We start from the raw sequence: 18,544 nt of genomic DNA, 5'->3' as shown, positions 1-18,544 counted from the left end.
CCCGGAGGTGTCAGCCAGTGGGGACTTGCCCCCTGAGCCCTTACCCATCAGGAGCTTGGCTGCTGGCAGGACCTGAAAGTCTCATTTAAAGTTCACCTTCGCGATGCACTGGGAGGTTTGCTCTATTAAAAGCACTCGTCTTGATGGAATTTTATTTTAAGGTTGGCACAGCATTTTCTTTTTATGTGTGTGTGAACGTATATATGTAAATACACGTATGATGTTGGTGAATTAACGTTTGTGGTATATTTACTGAGTGAAGCTGTGGAAACCAATAGTGGCCCCTTCAGGGGAGTTTCCCACTCGCTCGCTTGTGCTGCGCGTGCTGGGGGCTCCGAGCAGCGGGGCAGCAACATGCCCTCCTGCCCAGGAGTGCACGGCGGGGCATTCATGACAGGCACCCATCACGGTGGGTCGATGGGCGCTGTGACGACAGGTCCACGGGACCTGAGGGGTGGAACGACTTGCACACTCCCCATGCTCGCTTTGAGGCGGGCAGCAGAGTCTCAGGCTCAAGGTCAGGCCATGCAGCGGAGTGGGGGTGCCCTGAAGATGCCATGTGCAAGGGGCCCTCCCAGGAGCAGATCTGCCTCTGAGAGTCAGCCAGGTGGGAAGGGGTGGTTTTATTTCCAGGGGTTCAGGACAAAACAGAAGCATGTCTGGTGAAAGCATGACCTTCGCTCGACCTCTGGACACGCCCCTCCCAGGAAAGGCTGCCGTCACTGAGCCGCATGTCCATGCAGGCAGGACCGGAGGACGGCACATGTGCGTTTTGCACGCACGCTGCTGGGACGCGTGTGTGCAGAAATGCTTTGGAACGATGCCCTGTTAGCTTGACTTTCGGGGGATTTCAGCTGAGTTCTGTGAGGTGGGCGCTTGTATAAAAAGCAAATTCACGTTATTCCTTTCTAAGTGAGGAACCATCAAACGTGCTCCCTTAAAAACACAAAATCTCACATTCGTGTTTCCCTATAACTTCATCCTGTGAGCAGCCTTGTCCGATCCAGCCTGCTGCACTTGGCTGTGGACTAGGGCACACACTGCTGCTCCTCAACAATCATCCATAGCTCCCCATTCCTCTGCAGCCTGCAGCCGCTCATTCTACCTGAGCTGGCCCAGCTGCCTTTCCCTCGCAATTGGGCCATCTTCCTGCTGTCCCCTCTCTTGGGTGGTCAGGCCCGTTCTTGGTTCGGAGCCCTTTGGGGCTCCGTAATCATCAGCATCTGTCATGGTCGGCAGCAGTGACTGCTAGGGACGTGCAGGTCTGCCTTTAGCGGGCAGCAGACAATGTCAGCCTCACATCTTGTCAGGGCGATGCCGGCCCCAAGCCCTCCAGGCTCGACTTAGGGGAGAATCTCCAGGGGGCAGCGCTGGGCCCTGTTCCAGACCTGCGATGCCGGTCTGCAGGGGCCTCCAGGCTCCTCCATTTGTTTTCACGGAACTCCCCTTGCGCAGCCCTGGCAGCCTGCAGTGAGGGTCTTTGCAAGACGCTCCCAGGGAAAGCTGTGAGGCTGAGAGACTTCCTGCAGGTGCAGAATCTGGCCTGCCTGTCCCTCTCCTGGGCACCGCTTTGATTGTGGCTGATGCGCACCCTTATCCTCATCCATGCTGGTCCCTGCTCGCCTTGGCCTCCAGGGAGCTCGAGCCCTCTAGGTGGCCGGGCCCAGGCATGCACCCCTGTCTTCCTGCCTCTGTCCATTCCCCTCATTTCCTCGTGACCTTAAGTTACTCTGTTAGTGGTTCGTTTGTCTGCCTACCCTTGTTAGAAGACGATGGAGTACGAGATAAATAAATGCTGTACTGACCAGTGTGACGGGTCCCCAGCCTTGTCCACTGTCCTTGGCCTTTTAACCCCCCATCCATGAAGCCACCAGTTTTGGGAGGCCCCACGCCCTCTCCCCTGTCTGCTCGGCCACTCACTGTCTCCATTGCTCAGACCACAGCCCTTAAAACATGCTTATTTTTCAGGATTCCATCCTCTGGGCACGAGCGCAGTGTGTGCCCCTTGGTGTACAAAGGTGCGCGGGTGGTTCAGGGTGGACGTCACCTGCTCGGGTCCCAGCCAGACACAGGGCTTTGGGGACACTCATCTGGTCAGCTGTGACGCTCCTTTGCCAGCTGATTTCCCCCATCCCTGGGGTTAGGGGCCCTCGGCCAGCTGGGGAGGGGCCTGGTGTCCGACACAGCGCCACGTGCAGTTGAAGCGTGTGAGAACGGGAGGTGCTTAGTGAACACTGAGCTGTCGCTCAGAACCCCCAGGGCTGGGGGCGTAGTCGGAGTGGGCAGTGACTGCTCATGGGTTCGGGTCTCCTTTTGGGGTGACAGAAATGTTCCACAGGTAGAGGTGGTGGCTGCACAGCACTGTGGGTGTGCTAGCTGCCATGAACCGAACACTTCTAAATGGTTTATTTTATGTCATGTGGGTTATACCTCCATTTTTTTTAAGAAAAGGATAAAAAAAAAAAAAACCTTCAAAAAAACAACCAACTAGTTTGGTGTGGCATGTCTAGAATAGGCCAATTGACTGAGACAGGAAGTAGCTGGAGCTGCCTCAGCTGGTGGGAAGGTGCTGGGGGGAAAGGGAAGGGTGTTACTACTGGCAAAGGGAACAGGGTTCTTTTGGGGGCAAAGATGTTCTAAAATTGATTGTGGTGATGGTTGCAGGGCTCTGTGAATACACTAAAAACCGCTGAATTTTAAATGGAAGGTTGTAAAGTATGTGAGTTATATCTTAATAAAAGTTATTATTAAAAACAAAGAAAGCCCTGCCTGTGGCATGTCCTAGAGAGAAGCCACAGCACACACCACTCCAGCAGCCGTGAGCCCGGAGCCCGCGGGCTGGTTCGGGGTGAGTTGGGGTGCGCCTCGGCTCCCGGGCGCCCCGGTGGGATCGAGCCACGTGCTGCGCTGCTTTTCCCCATCGGGACCAGCCGAGTTTAGACGGCCAGTGTCTTAGCTTAGGGGCGTCACAGAGCCTCACGGAATCTGATGAAAGGTGCGCACCCTCTGCTTTGGGGGTTGGGGGTGTGAGTAGAGCATTTTGAGTATAATTTCAGGGGACACATGGACCCTCCCAGAGGCCCCCAGTTCAGAGCCCCTCCAGGGGTTACTCGGGCCTCGGTCAGCCTCCAGGTCTCCGGGCTGGGGCGTCGTGCTGCTGTAGCTGTAGCTGTCCGCTCGCTGGGTCTCAGCCCAGGACGGATGCGGGACAAGTGGCGGGAGCTGGCTCCGCAGGCCTCTGCTCCACTCACCCTGCCACCCGGTCCTTCCCCTCGTCACTGACTCTCCCACCTGCGTGTGGCCGTGGAGGCTCACGCCGGCCTCACTGGGTCTGACTTCCACCTGTTTCTCACGTGGCCACGCTGACAGCTCTCGGGATACCGACGTACCTGCCCCAGCCCACGTATTCCATAAACTCATGGCTGTGGCCTTCGGGAGCCGGGGCTGGAGCTCTCGGGCTTCAGGTGGGCGTGGTCCTCAGAGGCGGGTGGGTGGGGAGGGGCCAAAGGCTGCAGGAATGATTCATCCAGTTGATTTGTTATTGATGCAAATTCAGTGTTAATAACTGGTGCTTTATTAATGGCTTTGTCTCCACGAGGCTCCTGCCCCTCTTCTGTTGTAATTACAACCACAGGGTTCCCAAGGAATCTTCTAGAACAGTGGTTCTCAACCTTCCTAATGCCTCGACCCTTTAATACAGTTCCTTATGTTTTGGTGACCCCCAACCATAAAAAAATTATTTTCGTTGCTACTTCCTAACTGTAATTTTGCTACTGTTATGAATCGTAATGTAAATATCTGATATGCAGGATGTATTTTCATTGTTACAAATTGCACATAATTAAAACATAGTGATTAATCACAAAAACAATATGTAATTATATATGTGTTTTCCGATGGTCTTAGGCGACCCCTGTGAAAGGGTCGTTCGAACCCCAAAGGGGTCGTGACCCACAGGTTGAGAACCGCTGTTCTAGAAGGTGGTGCTTCGCAGCTTGTGCGCCCAAGGGACATGGGGTTGCAGCTGTCTTGAGTGACTGTCATCTTTTCCCAACTTCTAGGAGGGAGAACTCTGAGCAGACTCTCCTCCATGCTACATTTTGCAGGGGTTTCTCTTCAGTTTGGGGGGCCTGCGGCCAGGCGGTGCAGCGGGTGGCGGGCAGCGGGAGCCCTGGAGAGGAGTTTTAACGGGGACCCTGGAACCTGGAGACGCCGCGCGGGCAGCCTCAGCACTCACCTCATTTCCTGCACACATATTCGTGCTGTGATTTACTGTGCATCCGTATGTCATACGTATGTTTCTTATAGCAAAGTTGTCCCTAGTTATTGGTGGAATTTTGAAACGAGAAAGCCTGGTCACTCACGAGGAGCGAGGGGTCTCCGGGGTAAGCCTGTGGACTGAGGAACTGGGGTGTTGGAGGGTCAGGCTGCTCAGAGGAGCCTTGAAAGGCGACCGCTGAGGGGCAGGCTACCCCGTGTGTTGGACTGGTCATTGTGCCTCAGTTTCCCTGGTGTTGGGAAGCAGTGCCCCCTGGAGCCAGGACACCAGGCAAGTGAGATGTAGGGACGCGTGGCATCGTCCTGCCTTGGGCACCCAGTCCAGCCTCGTTTTATGGAGGGAGGAGGGCCTCATGTGGGCCTCAGCTGGGGAGCAGAGTCCTGGGACCCCTGGGCTAGACATCTTGGGGCAGCAACATCCAACTGACCGGCTGGCCTCCGTCACCCATCCACCTGGTGTGGGCATCACCGGGTCTGCCACTTGGTGCAACGCGTGCAGAATGTTTACCGACGTGAGAGCAAACCCATTCTGATCACGTCCCCCACACCCAGCCTGTGCTTGGGGACTTCCTATGCCCCCCCACCCCCCATACATTCATGAGGTCAGTGGTGTCACTGACACCGTGTGACCAAGGGAGAAACCGAGGCACAGAAATGTGACTTCCACTGAGCCTCTCGGCTCCTACCTGGAGGTGCCATGCCTGTGCTCCGAGAGGCGCCATCACTCACAGTGAGGCGCTGGAGGAGCTAGGCCTGGCCTCTGGGCAGAGCCCGTGGGAGACAGACTTGCTTTCTCCCAGCATCTGGAGACCGCACTTCACGCCCACTCTCTAAGCCTGCCTCTTCCACACACGGGGTTAGTGATAGCAGCTGCTAGAAGGTGCCAGGTGATGGCTGAGCGGACGCCCCCTGACCCCATGTGGGTGGGGTGGGGTGGGGGTTGGAGTGGAAGGAGCACCGCGCGAGTGTGCCGGGGACCAGCTGCAGTCCCAGCGCGGCCTCCCGGGAACGCCTTCCCCCGCTCTCGGCTCACCTGGGCCTCCTTCTCAGGGGGAGCCGGGGGTGGCAGTGCCACCTGCTGGGATGAGCAATGGGCAGCCTGGGTACAGGATAGTGGGCGTCTGGACGTGTCTGGAGAGTCCTTCCTAGCGATTCGGCTCCTCCCTGGGCCTGGAGCCAAGCCTGGGGCTGGAGGAGCGTTTTTGTTCCTTATGCCCTTGACCTTCTGAGTGCTGGCGGGTCCACCATCAAGCCTGCCTCTTCCTGCTCAAAAGCCTGGCTGCCTACTCACCCCTTGGGTGTGGCGGGGTGCACCTGCCCCCCCAAACTGCTCATTTGTCAGGTCAACATTGGTTAAGCACCTGCTTGCTCCTGGAGACTCAGAGATGAGTCAGCCGGTCTCGGCTTCAGTCTGGAACGACCCAGGGAGGAGGGACACTCCTGCTGCAGGACCTGAGCTCATCTGGGACCCAGGCCCCGCACAGGGGTGGTGTGCCCTGTGCCCAAATGAGCTGGTCTGGTTGGTGCCCAGGGATGTTCGCTGAATGAATGAAGGAACGAGAGACCCGAAAGTCTGAGGGCACATACCCCAGGGCGCCCAGCATCCTGTCCTGGCCCAGCCCACTGTGGGATGGGCTGCCCAGCCCCTCTGCCTCCTGTGCCCTCACTGCCCTTCCTGCCTCTCCCCCAGGACCTCCCACTCCCGGGCCAAGGCCGAGGCAGCCCTCACTGCGGCCCAGAAGGCCCAGGAGGAAGCACGGATCGCCAGGATCACTGCCAAAGAGTTCTCACCTTCCTTCCAGCACAGGGAAAACGGTGAGTCGGGCGCCAGGCGGGTGGGGCAGGGTGTCCTCCAAGGCCACGTTCCAGCAGGTGCTGCCCGCTGCCGTCTCCCCTTGTGTTCACGCTCCTTCACGATGATGTGTGTCCCTGCAAGGGCCTTGGCACACTCCTCCCTCACACGTGTCAGCACCTCTCCCTGCCTCCGGGGCTGTGTCCCTGTGTGCACGCGTTTCCATGCATCACCCTCTGCTTTCCATGATGGTGAATGTCTCTGTGCTCTGCGTGTGCATGTGGTCTCTCCCTGCCCTTCCCCCAATGTTATGCTAGAACTTTCTGTGACAAACCAACTATTCTATAACTGCTCTGTTCAAAAAGGTAGCTAGTGGCCATGTGGGCTAGTTGGCTGAGGCCCTGGTCATTAGTTGCATTTGATCAGAACTGATCTGCATTTAACTGTAGAGAGCCACGCGTGCCTACTGGCGGCCACACTGGGCAGAGTGGCTCATTAACTGAGGGGAGCTCCCGCCATGTCCTTTGGTGGGAGCTGGAGGAGCTAGAAGCCACTGCAGGTAGCAGATCTGTGACCCTCGTCCTGTCTGGGGACCAGGCCTGAGGGAGGCAGAGGGGGCTGGAGAAGGCGGGCATTGCTGAGAGAGGGCAGACAGCCCCCTGTCTCCGCTCACTTCCCTCTGGCCTCACCCTGGCGCTTCCTCTGCAGCAGGAAGCCCTGGAGGCCAGGTTTGTGGGAATAGAAGCCGCTGGAGGTTTTAGGCTGACATCTGCCATGCACAGTCTATCCTGAGCGCTCACCTGAGCTCTCCTGGAGCCGGAGCTCTTGGCCTCACCGGGAGGGTCCCGGCCTTTGGGGCAGGAGGGAGGCCGCCTGCTTCTGGGAGGCAGGAGGACCCAAGATAAGGGACAAAGGTGTTGGAATCCAGCCACACATGTTCTGCTTTGCATTTTCACAAGGATGCTTCCAGGAATGTCACGCGCTCTGCAACTAATTTTAGCGGAGCACAGTCTCCAGGCTGGTGGCGCTGACGGGGCGCTGGAGCTGAGCATGAGGGCACCACTCTGGGCGTGGGGTTCAGGGTATCCTGGAGGGTTGGTGTCCAGGCTTGTCTGGGACCCTAGGGTGTAAGGAGCAGGGGCCTGGGCCCCAGAAAGTCCAGATCACAGTTGGGCAGGTCAGGGGAGGGTCATGGGAGTCCTGTGATGGGGCCAGGGCCCCCCACCCCAGGGAGGGCAGTTCTCCATGTTGTCCCTCAGACACCCCTTGGCCTGTTTCCCTCTCTGTGCTGGGGACTGGGGAAGAGGGGGACCACCCGTGCCCCTGTCCCATGGCTGCAGAGGTGTGGGAGACTACACCCCATATGACAAATGGGTGCAGATGCAGGGGGACTGACTGCTTGCCCCAAGTCCCAGCACCTGTCTACCCAGCACATCCAGGACCACATGGGACACCCCTTGGTGGCCTTCACCCTTTGAAACACCCCAGGGACTGTTCATGGGCGTCTACAGCTCTGCCTTGTTCTGGTCACCGCCTCAGGCCCCCATGCATGCCAACAGCATGGTGGATGCATAGACGGGGCGCCCGGCCCCTGCTGAGAATCCTGGCCACACCGAGGGTGCCGTCCCCTAAGGCCCTCTCCTGCCCTGGTTCAGAAGCTCCAGTATGGAAGCAGGGAGGGGAGCCCAAGTGGGGGGTAGGGCAGGAAGAACAGGCCACCAGAGGCCTAGGCCACCCGAGAGGTCCGTGTCCTGGGCAGACAGGCCCCCCTTCCCAGGCCACAAGACCTCAAAGGTCACCTAGCAGGAGATGCTTCCTTTCATCCTCAGGAGGGCCCCATGGGGGGTGGGACCCGAGACCCCCAGAGTAGGCAGGCCCCAGTCCTTGCACACTGAGCCTTGGTCTGCCTGCAACCGGGGCTGCGCCAGAGCTGCTGCCCACCACTGCCTGTCGGGACCTGGTCATCCTCAAAGCACCTCTGGGCGGTGGTTTGGGGGCCACGGAGGGGCTTTGGGAACCACTGTGTCCCAGCCTGTGCTGCTGTCCTCGGGTGAGACCAGGCCCCGCATGCGGCTGAGTAACCAGCCTGTGTGCTGCCCGCTCCTCCTCCGTACAGGGCTCGAGTACCAGCGGCCGAAGCGGCAGGCTTCCAGCGACGACATCGAGGTGATCTCCATGGGGACGCCCATGCAGCAGGAGAGCCCGGAGCTGTACCGCAAGGGCACCACCCCCTCGGACCTGACCCCCGATGACAGCCCCCTGCAGAGCTTCCCTGCCAGCCCCTCGGCCACCCCCCCACCAGCCCCTGCCTCCAGGAACAAGGTCGCCCACTTCTCGCGACAGGTGTCGGTGGACGAGGAGCGGGGCGGGGACATCCAGATGCTCCTGGAGGGCAGAGGAGGGGACTACGGCCGCCACAGCTGGGGCGAGGAGAAGGCCGGGGCCTCCAGGGGGGTCCGCAGCGGAACCCTCCGCAGTGGCCAGCCCGCAGAGGACTTCCGCACCCGGGGCTCGGGCCACAAGCAGCCCGGGAACCCCAAGCCCCGGGAGCGGCGGACGGAGTCGCCCCCTGCCTTCTGGACTTCCCACCCTCGGGCCAGCAACCCCAGCTCAGGGGGCGCCAAGCTGCTGGAGCTGGACGAGGAAAAGCTGAGCAACTATGAGATGGAAATGAAGCCCCTGCTGAGGGTGGACTCCCACGGGCAGGAGGCCTACCCCCAGAAGAGACGCTACAGTAGGGGGGCTGCCTGCCGGGGCCTGGGCGAGGACCGGGGCTTTGGGGCGCAGAGACTGAGATCTAAGTCCCAGAACAAGGAGAACGTCCGGCCGGCTGCGAGCGCGGAGCCCGCGGTGCAGAGACTGGAGAGCCTGCGGCTGGGCGACAGGGCCGAGCCCCGGCTGCTGCGCTGGGACCTGACCTTCTCCCCGCCCCAAAAGTCCTCGCCCGTGGCCCGGGAGTCCGACGAGGAGAACGGGGACGAGCTCAAGTCCAGCACGGTGAGTGGCTGCCCGTGGGGAGTGAGAGCCCAGGTTCGTCCCCCATCCGGAGACTTCCATGGAGTCCGCTCTAGCTGAGTGGGTGGGGTGGGGGTCAGGAGCGGCCCCAGGCTGATGGCCTTGGCTTCCAAGGACTGGGGCCCTCCCTCCCAGGAAGCCAGTGCAGGGCTGGGGGGCATTTCCGTCAGACGGAGACTCAGGAGGTTCGTCACAGGCTTGATCCTTTTAGTGAAACACTTGGGCAGGTTTGGAAGCTCCAAAAGGAAGATGGCAGCATGGGACCCAGCCTCGCCCAGACCTGCCCAAAGTTCCTCCAACTCCCTCTGGAGTCTCCTGTGAGCCCCCACCACTGCCCACGAGTCTGTCCAGGAGAGACAGAGGGTCAGACGCAGAGCAGGGGCGTCAGGCTGGGTCAGGTCCTTTGTCCAGGCCACACCGCTTACCTGCGGGCCAGGCACGGTGGTCCCATTTGCCAGGACACATGTGTCCTGCTCCAAGGCCTACTTTCTAATGGGTGAGATGGACAGTTCTGTGAGGCTGTCCACCCCTCGGCCCTTCCTGTTAAGCCGTGGTTCTCTGAGTATGGCACTGCAGGGCACTCCGGGAGTTCGTTAGAATGAGGCTCTGACCCACCCAGGCCTGTGGGATCAGTGGCTCCGGATGGGGCTGTAGTCCAGGTTGATCAGGCCCCGGGGGGCCACCGGGGCTGCTCAGGAGTGAGGACCGTGTCTCAGGTGTGAAACTCACCTAGAAGCACCACTCCCAAGGTGGCTGGATTGGAGGGAAGGACAGACACCCCTGGGCAGGACCTGTCAGGGGCTGGGGAGAGCTCTTGCACCCAGAGGTACCTCCTGGGACCCTTTGTCAGGTGGCTTCCGCCTAGAAGCAACATGCCTTAGTCCCTTGGCCCAGTGGCAGCAGAAAGGGCCACTGGAACACACTTCAGACCTACACCTCAGGCTGATGCCTGTGTGGTCCCACATGATCCCCCTGGACCAGTGTCAGCCTACAGGCCCTCCTACACGTGCTGATGGGCACCACGTGCCACAGTCCCACTTGTCCCAGAGGAACACTGGGGGCCTGCCTCACGGGCATGCAGAGTCCGACTGAGTAACCAGCCTGTGTGCTGCCTGCCATCCAGACTGGCCCCTGGGACTTGGTGCCGCTGCAGGGCAGGGTCGGTGTCTGCCCGTCCCTCATCTGATGTTGTTCCCTTGGGAGAGAAGCTGCCTATCAGAAGACAGCCTGCTGGCCCTCGAGGCCATTTCTGCTTCCCCTTGAAACATGTGAGCATGTCTTCTTGCTGGTGGGCTGGTTCCTATTCTGCCTTCCCCGCCCAAACCCCTCTCAACCCCCGTGGAGAGCAGCCCCCGGGGCCTAAGTGCCAGCTGCCACAACTCCGCTTCCCTCATTCTGGCAGCTGGGAATGTGTGTGCATGTGCAGCCGCACGTACGTGGTGTGTGCGCACCTGATGTGTGCGCCCATGTGCACCTGTGTGCAAATGTGTTATTTTAGGACCCGGATGATGGGCAGGGTGGAGACGCAGGAAGGGTTCCGTAGTTTCCCACTTAACTCTGCTGGCGAGTCTGGGAGCTTTACAATGGAGCTCCCTTGGGAAGAGGTGGAAGCTTCCAGCTGGGCTCTGGTACTTACTCTGCCAGACCAATGCCTGGTCCTGAGGGGCGGCTGGGGACCCCAGGACAGGGGAGTGGAGGGGCGTTCCAGCAGAGGCCTCTCCAGGGGGCGGGCCCTGCACCCATCACTGAGGCTTCAAGATGACAAGCCCAAGTGACTGTGGGCTCCGCCCTGAGGCACTGGGCACTGGGCGCCCAGAAAAGGCTGGAGAAGACAAGTGCTCCTCCCCCTGGCGAGGGAGGCGGGTGGCTCAGGGACAGCGGTTAGCACAGAGCTGGAGCCGCTTCCGGGAAGGTGGTTTCCATTGAGGAAGATGTGTTCAGAGGCCTGTTAGAGGTTCTCCCATTGACGGTTGGGGGGTCCCAGGCTGAATTTCGGGGCCACTCTGGGTGGGCTGCATCTGAAATCCAGTGGCAGTGTCTGAAGTCCCAGCTGTACAGGGCTGGGTGTGCGGTGTTTACGTGAGGAGAGACCTGGGGCACCAGGAGGGAGGGCAGCCTCCAGAGCGCTCGGGGCAGTGACTGCAGACCTCGAGTCCAGTGGCGGCCTCTTCCTCAGGTCTGACTTCTGCAGGGCTTCATGCTCTGAAGAGCTGGATGTTTGGTTCCAACCTCCTGTTTTGGTCTGGGGCTGGGGAGTGGGTATGGCCAGAGAGAGAACAATCCAGACCAGGCTCAACCCTCTCTCTCTCCTTCTGTTCCAGGGCTCAGCTCCCATCCTGGTAGCCATGGTGATCTTGCTAAACATCGGAGTCGCCATTTTGTTTATTAACTTTTTCATCTGATGAAATTGTCACATTAGCAAAAATACCAGTTGGTGTACAAAAGGGGGACGTTAAAAGCAAAACAACAAAAAGGAAAGGATCATAACTCGGACAGCCCACAGCTACTTCCGAGTTTCTTCACAGAACAACACGATTGGGTATTACTCACAGTTTGCCTTTTTTTCTGAGTAATGTTTTTTGGATTTTAGCCAAAATTCTTTGCTTGTATAACACTATGCTGTGTGGCATGGCAGAAGGAGGCCAGCACGCCGATCCTCCAGCTTGAAGTGGAAAGAAAAGGGATCCCAGCAAATCAGCTGCAAAAACAATAAAATCGTCACCATCGTCATCACACTCCCTCCAGGGACGTGGGAAAGGAGGCAGCCGAGGAGGACCCCTCCGAGTGTCCAGCTGTGGCTGTGGGGGGAGCAGCGGCTGGGAGGTGTGAGGCGGGGAGTCAGCTCACTCTGCTTCTCCTCTGTCCTGGAATCGGGGGGGTCAATGTGGGCGAGGCCCGGGGAAGAGGGTGTCCCATCCTGGCTGGCAGCAGCCTGGGCTTTTTCTGTTTTAAATCTGTGCTGCAGAGTTAAGGAAGCAGAGGTCTGTCCTCTCTTCTCTTCCCCAAAAAACAGATGCCTGGTCTCGGCACTGCCCCACGGCTTTCCTTGCAAGGCCAGGTCCCACCCGAGTCTCACAGCGACGTCCTCATTTCCCTGCTGTCCCTCTCTCTTCCCCATCCTCCCACCAGACCCAGGGCAGCCAGGCTGCAGATGTCGGGAGGCTGCAGAGGCGCGGGGCTGGTGCCAGAGGGCAGGGAGCAGTGCGGCCCCTGGGCCATCACGTCTGGGCTGCAGCACGGCCTTCCAGTACTTACTGTGCAGGACAGGTATCCAGGCTCCCACGTCCCTGTCAGACGTCCACAGCCCTTTCATGACACCATCTTCTCCCACATCACTGAGCCCACGAGTTTCATTTTGTCCTGTGCCTGCAACTTCCCCCACAGACATGCCTCTTCTTCCCAGATGCCTCATTAATTCTCCGGAGCTGGTCTAGTCCCAGGACAGAATGTGGTTGAAATCAAGTGGCTTAAAAATTCCTGAGAAATCGTTGCATATCCATCTCCCCCCAAATATGTAACACAACTTTCAGTCACACACAGATTCCTGGCGTTTCTGCTTTCTCCACCAGTGTTGCTCTGTCATCCAAACAAAAGAACAAGGCTCCAGAATGTTTGAGTGCTCTATGGTCCTAGCTCGAGCCAGCCCGGCCAGCGGGTATGGATGTGTCTGTGGGGCCACGGGCACGTCCATACCCAGGTCCCCTGTGCTCACACCTGGGAAGGTCCTTAAGGTGAGCCCCACAGTCGTCCTGGGTACAGCCCGCCTATGACTCTGCCTTGCTTTGCTTATGTTTAGCTGTTTCTCTGCTACCTTTCAAGCAGATTTCTTTACTACACTGCACTGGATTGCTATATTTTTAACCAGAAATAAACTAAAGATTAGAGCATGTTCCAGTTAAATTCAGTTTTATTTTTTTTCTGTTATACATTCAATCCCCGTTCCTTCTCACATTTTGGTTTAGGTTGGGGTCTTTTTTGGGGAGTGGAGACATGGGAAAGGGAGGGAGGATCCGTAGGAAATACATTTCTGATAATGTTGCTTTCTAAAGGGATATCACATCTTTTTGTACATCTTTTTTCCGTTCCTCTTTTTTAATATCAAGTGGTTGCTGCAGACCTGAAGTGAACCAAATAAAGATGCCTGCTCCTTGCAGCCCTAAGAATCATCATGCTGGGATATGTGGTTTATAATTCTTTGCAACTCTCTGTCAAGATTACAGACTTTTTTTTGTACATTCCAATAACTGCATGACAAAAATGGTACCTACAAATGCGGGTTTATATATTTACATGCAAACACCATGAGGCTGTTAGATGCATAAAAGCAGCGGCACAGAAGCGCACCTCATTCAACAGAAGCAGTAGTGGTTTCATGACTAGATGTCTCCATCACTGGTCCAGCTGCCAATCACACACTTGTGAAAACAAATCAACACCTTCCCGCCCCCCCCCCACCCCCCCCACGCTCCGCACCTACAGAGGGCAGAGCCATTTCCCTGCACTCCTGGTGAATTCCAAGTAGATTCCACCACGACCAAAACACGGTCTGAGAGACCAGAAAGCTCTTTAATTGTTCCAGTGTGATTAAAGACCAGGCTGCCTCGCAGCATCCCTGCAGATTGGCCGAATGCTTTCGCTCAGCCCAGCTTGCTTTTCCTACCTGCCCAGAGCCTCGGGTTTGTCCAATGGGTGCACCAGTCACCTAACTCCAGGCCAAGTCCGCTGACCTGCTTCTCTCATGCACGTTCCTCATGGATGTGTGTGCGCTGAATTCAACAAGGACACGTGGGACTGGGGAAAATAGACGTGTCATGGCTGCCCCCACTGGTGCAGAGCACTGACAAGTTTTAATTAATTCCAGAGCAACCTTGTGAGAGTCAGTTCTCCCGACATGCTCTGGATGTGGAAACCTGGGGCAGAGAAATTGAGATACCTGAGATACTAGGCTGGGCCACGGGAGAAGGGGCTGCCACCTCGTGCCCACCTCTCCTCACGCCCCAGGCTGGAGCCTGCACTCGCACCTTACCCTAATGAGCTGGAACGGACGTTACCCTGTAAAGTCACCAGGTAACAGGTCTGTGCTGATGGTTCACTGGTTCCACTTACCACAAAGTAAGGAGCCCCGTGTACCGGATTTACTTGTGCTTTTAAGTCTGCTTCGTGTCTGCACAATGCCTGGGTGATTTCAGGCCCCTGAAAAGTCCTATTCGTCCATCCTTTTGAATTCTTAGGTTTGTAATCATTAGCACACAGATTCCCAAAGACAGAGATGAGGTATGCAGTACATAAGCCAAAATAACTGACAAGGAAGACGATGCTAATATCGAAAAAAAATCAGTGCATCCACAAAAATGCAAAGCCCGTTGCCTAAATCATTCGAGGGAGGAGAGTCATGAAAATGCAAGGACTCTCTGACTCACTTTCCTAGGAAGTCCATGACATCTAACGACCAATACACTCCGGTCTTGTTGAGACGCCATGGTGTGTGGTGTGAATAAACACACTCGTGGTAGGATGACAGGCTCTTTCCGACATGCGCTAAGCCCAAGATAAGAGAGACTCACCAGTGCACGGGCTCCCCTCGGGGCCTGTCTGGCACCCGGGCACACAGACGGAGCAGCCCCATGTCCTGGCTAACACCTGACGCCCCAGCCTGGTCATCAAGGTGCTCCCGTTCCCTTTCAGTAAGTTATGCGGCCACCCCCCTGACAAACCAAAGGGCATTACTGAGAACTGGGGAGGTGTTCAGATCCCACAAGACACAGGACTTGTTAAAGATGAATACTTGGGGGCGTGAATCAAATGGTCCCATTTTTTGCGATTTTTGTTGGTTTGGGTTTCTGATTATTCTTTACAGACACCCAATCACCACCAGTATTCTCTCTCTGGGCAGGGTTTTCCTGTCAGGGAGTTCTCACCTGTACCCAAGAGGGGGGGCCTAAGAGGCCCAGGGAGTGCTCCCAGAGACGCCCCAGTGGCCTCCTCCAGGGGCACTTGCTTATTTCACCTTCACGTGCACAATAAGACACTTTTCAACACGAGGGTGGAAGATGCAACCCTTTTCTACAGGAAGCTCGGTTTCTTTACCTTTTATAGGTCTTGTCTTCCATTTTTTTTTCTTGCCTTTGGTCTCAGAAAGTTGCCATAAAGGTGCCTACTAGGTTTTAAGACATCGACTTCCACAGCTGAATGTACTGCCTGACCCTCACAATCAACTGACAGTACTGAGTATCGCTGACAAACACCTCAGTGTCATGATACTGAGGAAACCTTGCCTCGGACAAGCATTGGCTCCTAGTCAGGTCAGCATAAAAGTGAAGTAACAGGATCAAGAGAAAGAAGGAATGAGGGGAAGCTGTCTGTAAACGTAAGGTGTCTGGCTAGTTTTGTTCTCTGGCCAGGGCTGGCCACGTCAGGCAAGACCATCAGTAAGCAACGCTAGAAAAACGACCTGCCCCAAGTGTCCAGAAGTGTCCCTAACTCAGCCTTAAAAGAAGAAAAAGTGCAGCTGCCTTTGTTTAAAAATAAAAAATAAAGCTGTATTTTTACAGTGTCTCCATGTGCCTGGACAATGTGAACTACAGACTATATGGAATGTCTGAAAACTATGGAAGCACAAGGGCGCAGTCCCTGAAACACGTAGGGGCGTGGGCTCAGGAAGGCACGGAGAAGGTGCTGGCACGGAGTGAGAAGTGCAGAGGGAAACATGGCGGGGGCGGTGCCAGAACGGGACCACCCCTGAGGGAGATGGAAGCAATGCTTTGGAAGATGGCTCAATGCTTTTGGAGTTTGCTTCCACGTGAAATCCCACCATGGAAGTGCCTGAGATAAATGTGCAAACATGCTCCTAAACCTCAGAGAAGCAGGCAGCCACCAGGGCAGAGCAAGGTGTGGATGTGAGCTTGCCACAGGAAGCCGGTGCAGTGAGCCTGGGTCCGGGGTTTTGAGGGATGGCAAGCAGGGCCGGGGAGCGCGGCAGACCTCACACACCTACCTCACTGGGCTGCCCCACCACACCTGCTGCCCGAGATACACACAGCTCACTGTTGCCGGCACCACGGGGTCAGGCCCCAGGCTGCCCAGGCCTGTCGCCACATCCGTGCACACCCTCTCCTGCTGCCCTTCCCATCGTGTCTGTGCCACAGGATGCAGGGCGCCAGCTGTGCTGCCACTGCTTGGTGATGTGGTGACAGCGGCAACCCAAACCCATGGAGGCAGAAGGCCCCAAGGAAAGGTGGAGACGGGTCTTGGCTGGACCCCTGGGCCCTCGGTAATTCATCCACACCTGCTAGGTCAGGCAGGAGCCAGGGCTACTTCCTTAGAGGTCAGCATTGACACACCCAATGCAGGCGTGATAAGTTCTAGTCCCTTAACATTAGAGCACTCATATTGCAAGAGCACTTACACAGCCCATGAATTTCTCTTTCTCTCTAAATGTGATCAGTTCCAACAGGACAGACATACTATGCACCCACCGACCTCCCATGAGTGACGCCTACACCACACTGTGTGAGCCCGGGAAGGCCGGTCAGGAGGAATGCTGCCCCACGTGGGCCTCCCAAACATCGGCACAGGCCAGGTAGACAGTGGGAGGCTCAGGAGGAAGGAATCCGCGCTGAGGGCCAGCACTGCGCATGCGCCCTCCAGGCTACTCTGGCACCCATGGCCCTGGGACCGGGCTCTCCCACAGGGCCTCTGAGTGAGCCTGTCCTTTAGCGTGGTCACTGACACCATCAGAGCAGCAGGGCCTGCACTCTCACTGTCTGAGTGGCCCTCACGCACACTCAGTGGCTTATACAGGAGTGAGCGTGCCCCTGACCACTGATCTGCCAATGCCTCCAAACACTGGGCTAACCCTGACAACACTTCCTGCTGGACCCTGCTTATCTGCACCATCACCATTTCTAGCCTGACTAAAACCCACACGCCCGCACCGTTCAGGTGAGAGTGCGTGAAGCTCATCCTCACGCTAGACATGAAACCACTAACCCTGATGTGGTTGCCTTTTTGTGAATGAACTCTAACATAAATCCGTCTCAATCTGCGTTTTCTTTTTTCCACCCTTTTCCCATGGTGCATGTGAACTGTTTGCTAATACTGTGCAATCATTTTGTGCATTGACAAAAGGGAATGTTGACTATGTTCTGATTTTTCCTATTAATGAAGCAGCTAAAAACATTACCTCAGCCTTTTTCTTTTGGTTGGAAAAATAGCTTGGTTATTTACAAAATGAAAATAAAATAATTTTCTTTAATGAATGTTTAAATCAGACCATTACTATATATTTCACTAACCGAAAGCAAGGGACAGTGTTGAGATTAAAGAAAAATTTTGCTCCTTTTAGTAATAAATATTGTCATTTGAAATTTGGAAAACTTGCATCCTTGTATAAGAAGTGTCTTTAATGCAAGTTCCTTCTAGTGACAAAATTATAAGCTGGGTAATTACAACTTACAGAACTGAGCCTCCGTTAACCAACAGCGTCCCTCTGTCACATTTGGAGGATCTTATTACTTTGAGTAGGAAAGCTCTGTGAATACGAATCTGAAATGTGCCCCCCACCTTCTCTCACCAGCTTTTCCTATGTGTTTAGGCTAATAACCCTGTTCACCGTCTCAGGTTCCTCACCATAAACTGAGTGCCTGAGGCCTCCTACCCCATTCAAGCCTCCCCCCGCCCCCCCTCCACCTCCTGCCAGCTAATGGCCCAAGGATCTCACAGTCTATTTTTTCCAAACCTGTTTTAATTTTCTTAAACTTCAACATCTGTGCTTCTCATGGGGCGGCTGTACTGAGTGTCTTTCTTCCCCATGAGTTTCTCTGCCTCGGAATCCTGCTGACACACTGCGGTCTCTCCAGCCCTGCTCCCCGGGTGAGATCCCTTCCCCACACGGAGTCCCACGCCACACACAGCTCAACACGCCCGGCCTCAGCCTGACACGACAGCTTCCAGGGTGGCTTCTCACCTGGTCCCAGCACCTGTGGCCACTAACTGTTTTGGGCAGTGCCTTGGCTTCCGGCTGGACACCATGGTCAGACCCCAAGGTCAGACCCTGGACAGACTGGACTCAAAAGGCACTGCCGAAGCTCTCATGCAAAACAGAAAAAAGGATGACTGTGGTCTGTACTCGAGATAAGATGGGACTGATCTCTGGTGATCAACCACCTACGCACAGCTTGCTTCCCGATTTAACACCTGGGAAAGCAGAAGTTATTAGAAAGCCTGTTCCATACATGGAACTCAGCAATGGACAGCAGGTGGATTTCAGACTCACTGGAGCTAGAGCTGATCCCTTTTCCTTTATGTCAGGGAACAAGTGTCCCCTCCCTGCCATCCTCTGATATAATCTACACTTGTGTCACCTTCTCATTGCAACACATCTCACACGGGCAGCCTCTTGAAGAGGTTAACTTTCACCAGCAGACCCACCCAATATCTGGTCCCTCAATGTACTTGTAT

The 18,544-nt window shown here is 56.2% G+C and overlaps 1 protein-coding gene across 1 annotated transcript in view; it reads left to right on the top strand.

Annotated features, from left to right (window-relative positions):
* The window catches only part of JPH3 (junctophilin 3), a 103,188-nt gene extending 85,140 nt beyond the window's left edge, over positions 1–18,048 (top strand). The window contains exons 3-5 of the mRNA XM_070397762.1: positions 5,969–6,093; positions 8,187–9,067; positions 11,407–18,048. Coding sequence (XP_070253863.1) covers positions 5,969–6,093; positions 8,187–9,067; positions 11,407–11,487 — 1,087 coding nt within the window. The 3' untranslated portion in view covers positions 11,488–18,048. The remainder of the gene's footprint in view (positions 1–5,968; positions 6,094–8,186; positions 9,068–11,406) is intronic.
* Positions 18,049–18,544: the final 496 nt, after the last annotated feature.

This window comes from Myotis yumanensis, unplaced genomic scaffold (genome assembly GCF_028538775.1).
Source record: "Myotis yumanensis isolate MYYU_CA2020_CCGP unplaced genomic scaffold, mMyoYum1.0.hap1 SCAF_18, whole genome shotgun sequence".
NCBI lineage: Eukaryota > Metazoa > Chordata > Mammalia > Chiroptera > Vespertilionidae > Myotis > Myotis yumanensis.
This window is presented reverse-complemented; position numbering and strand designations above follow the sequence as displayed.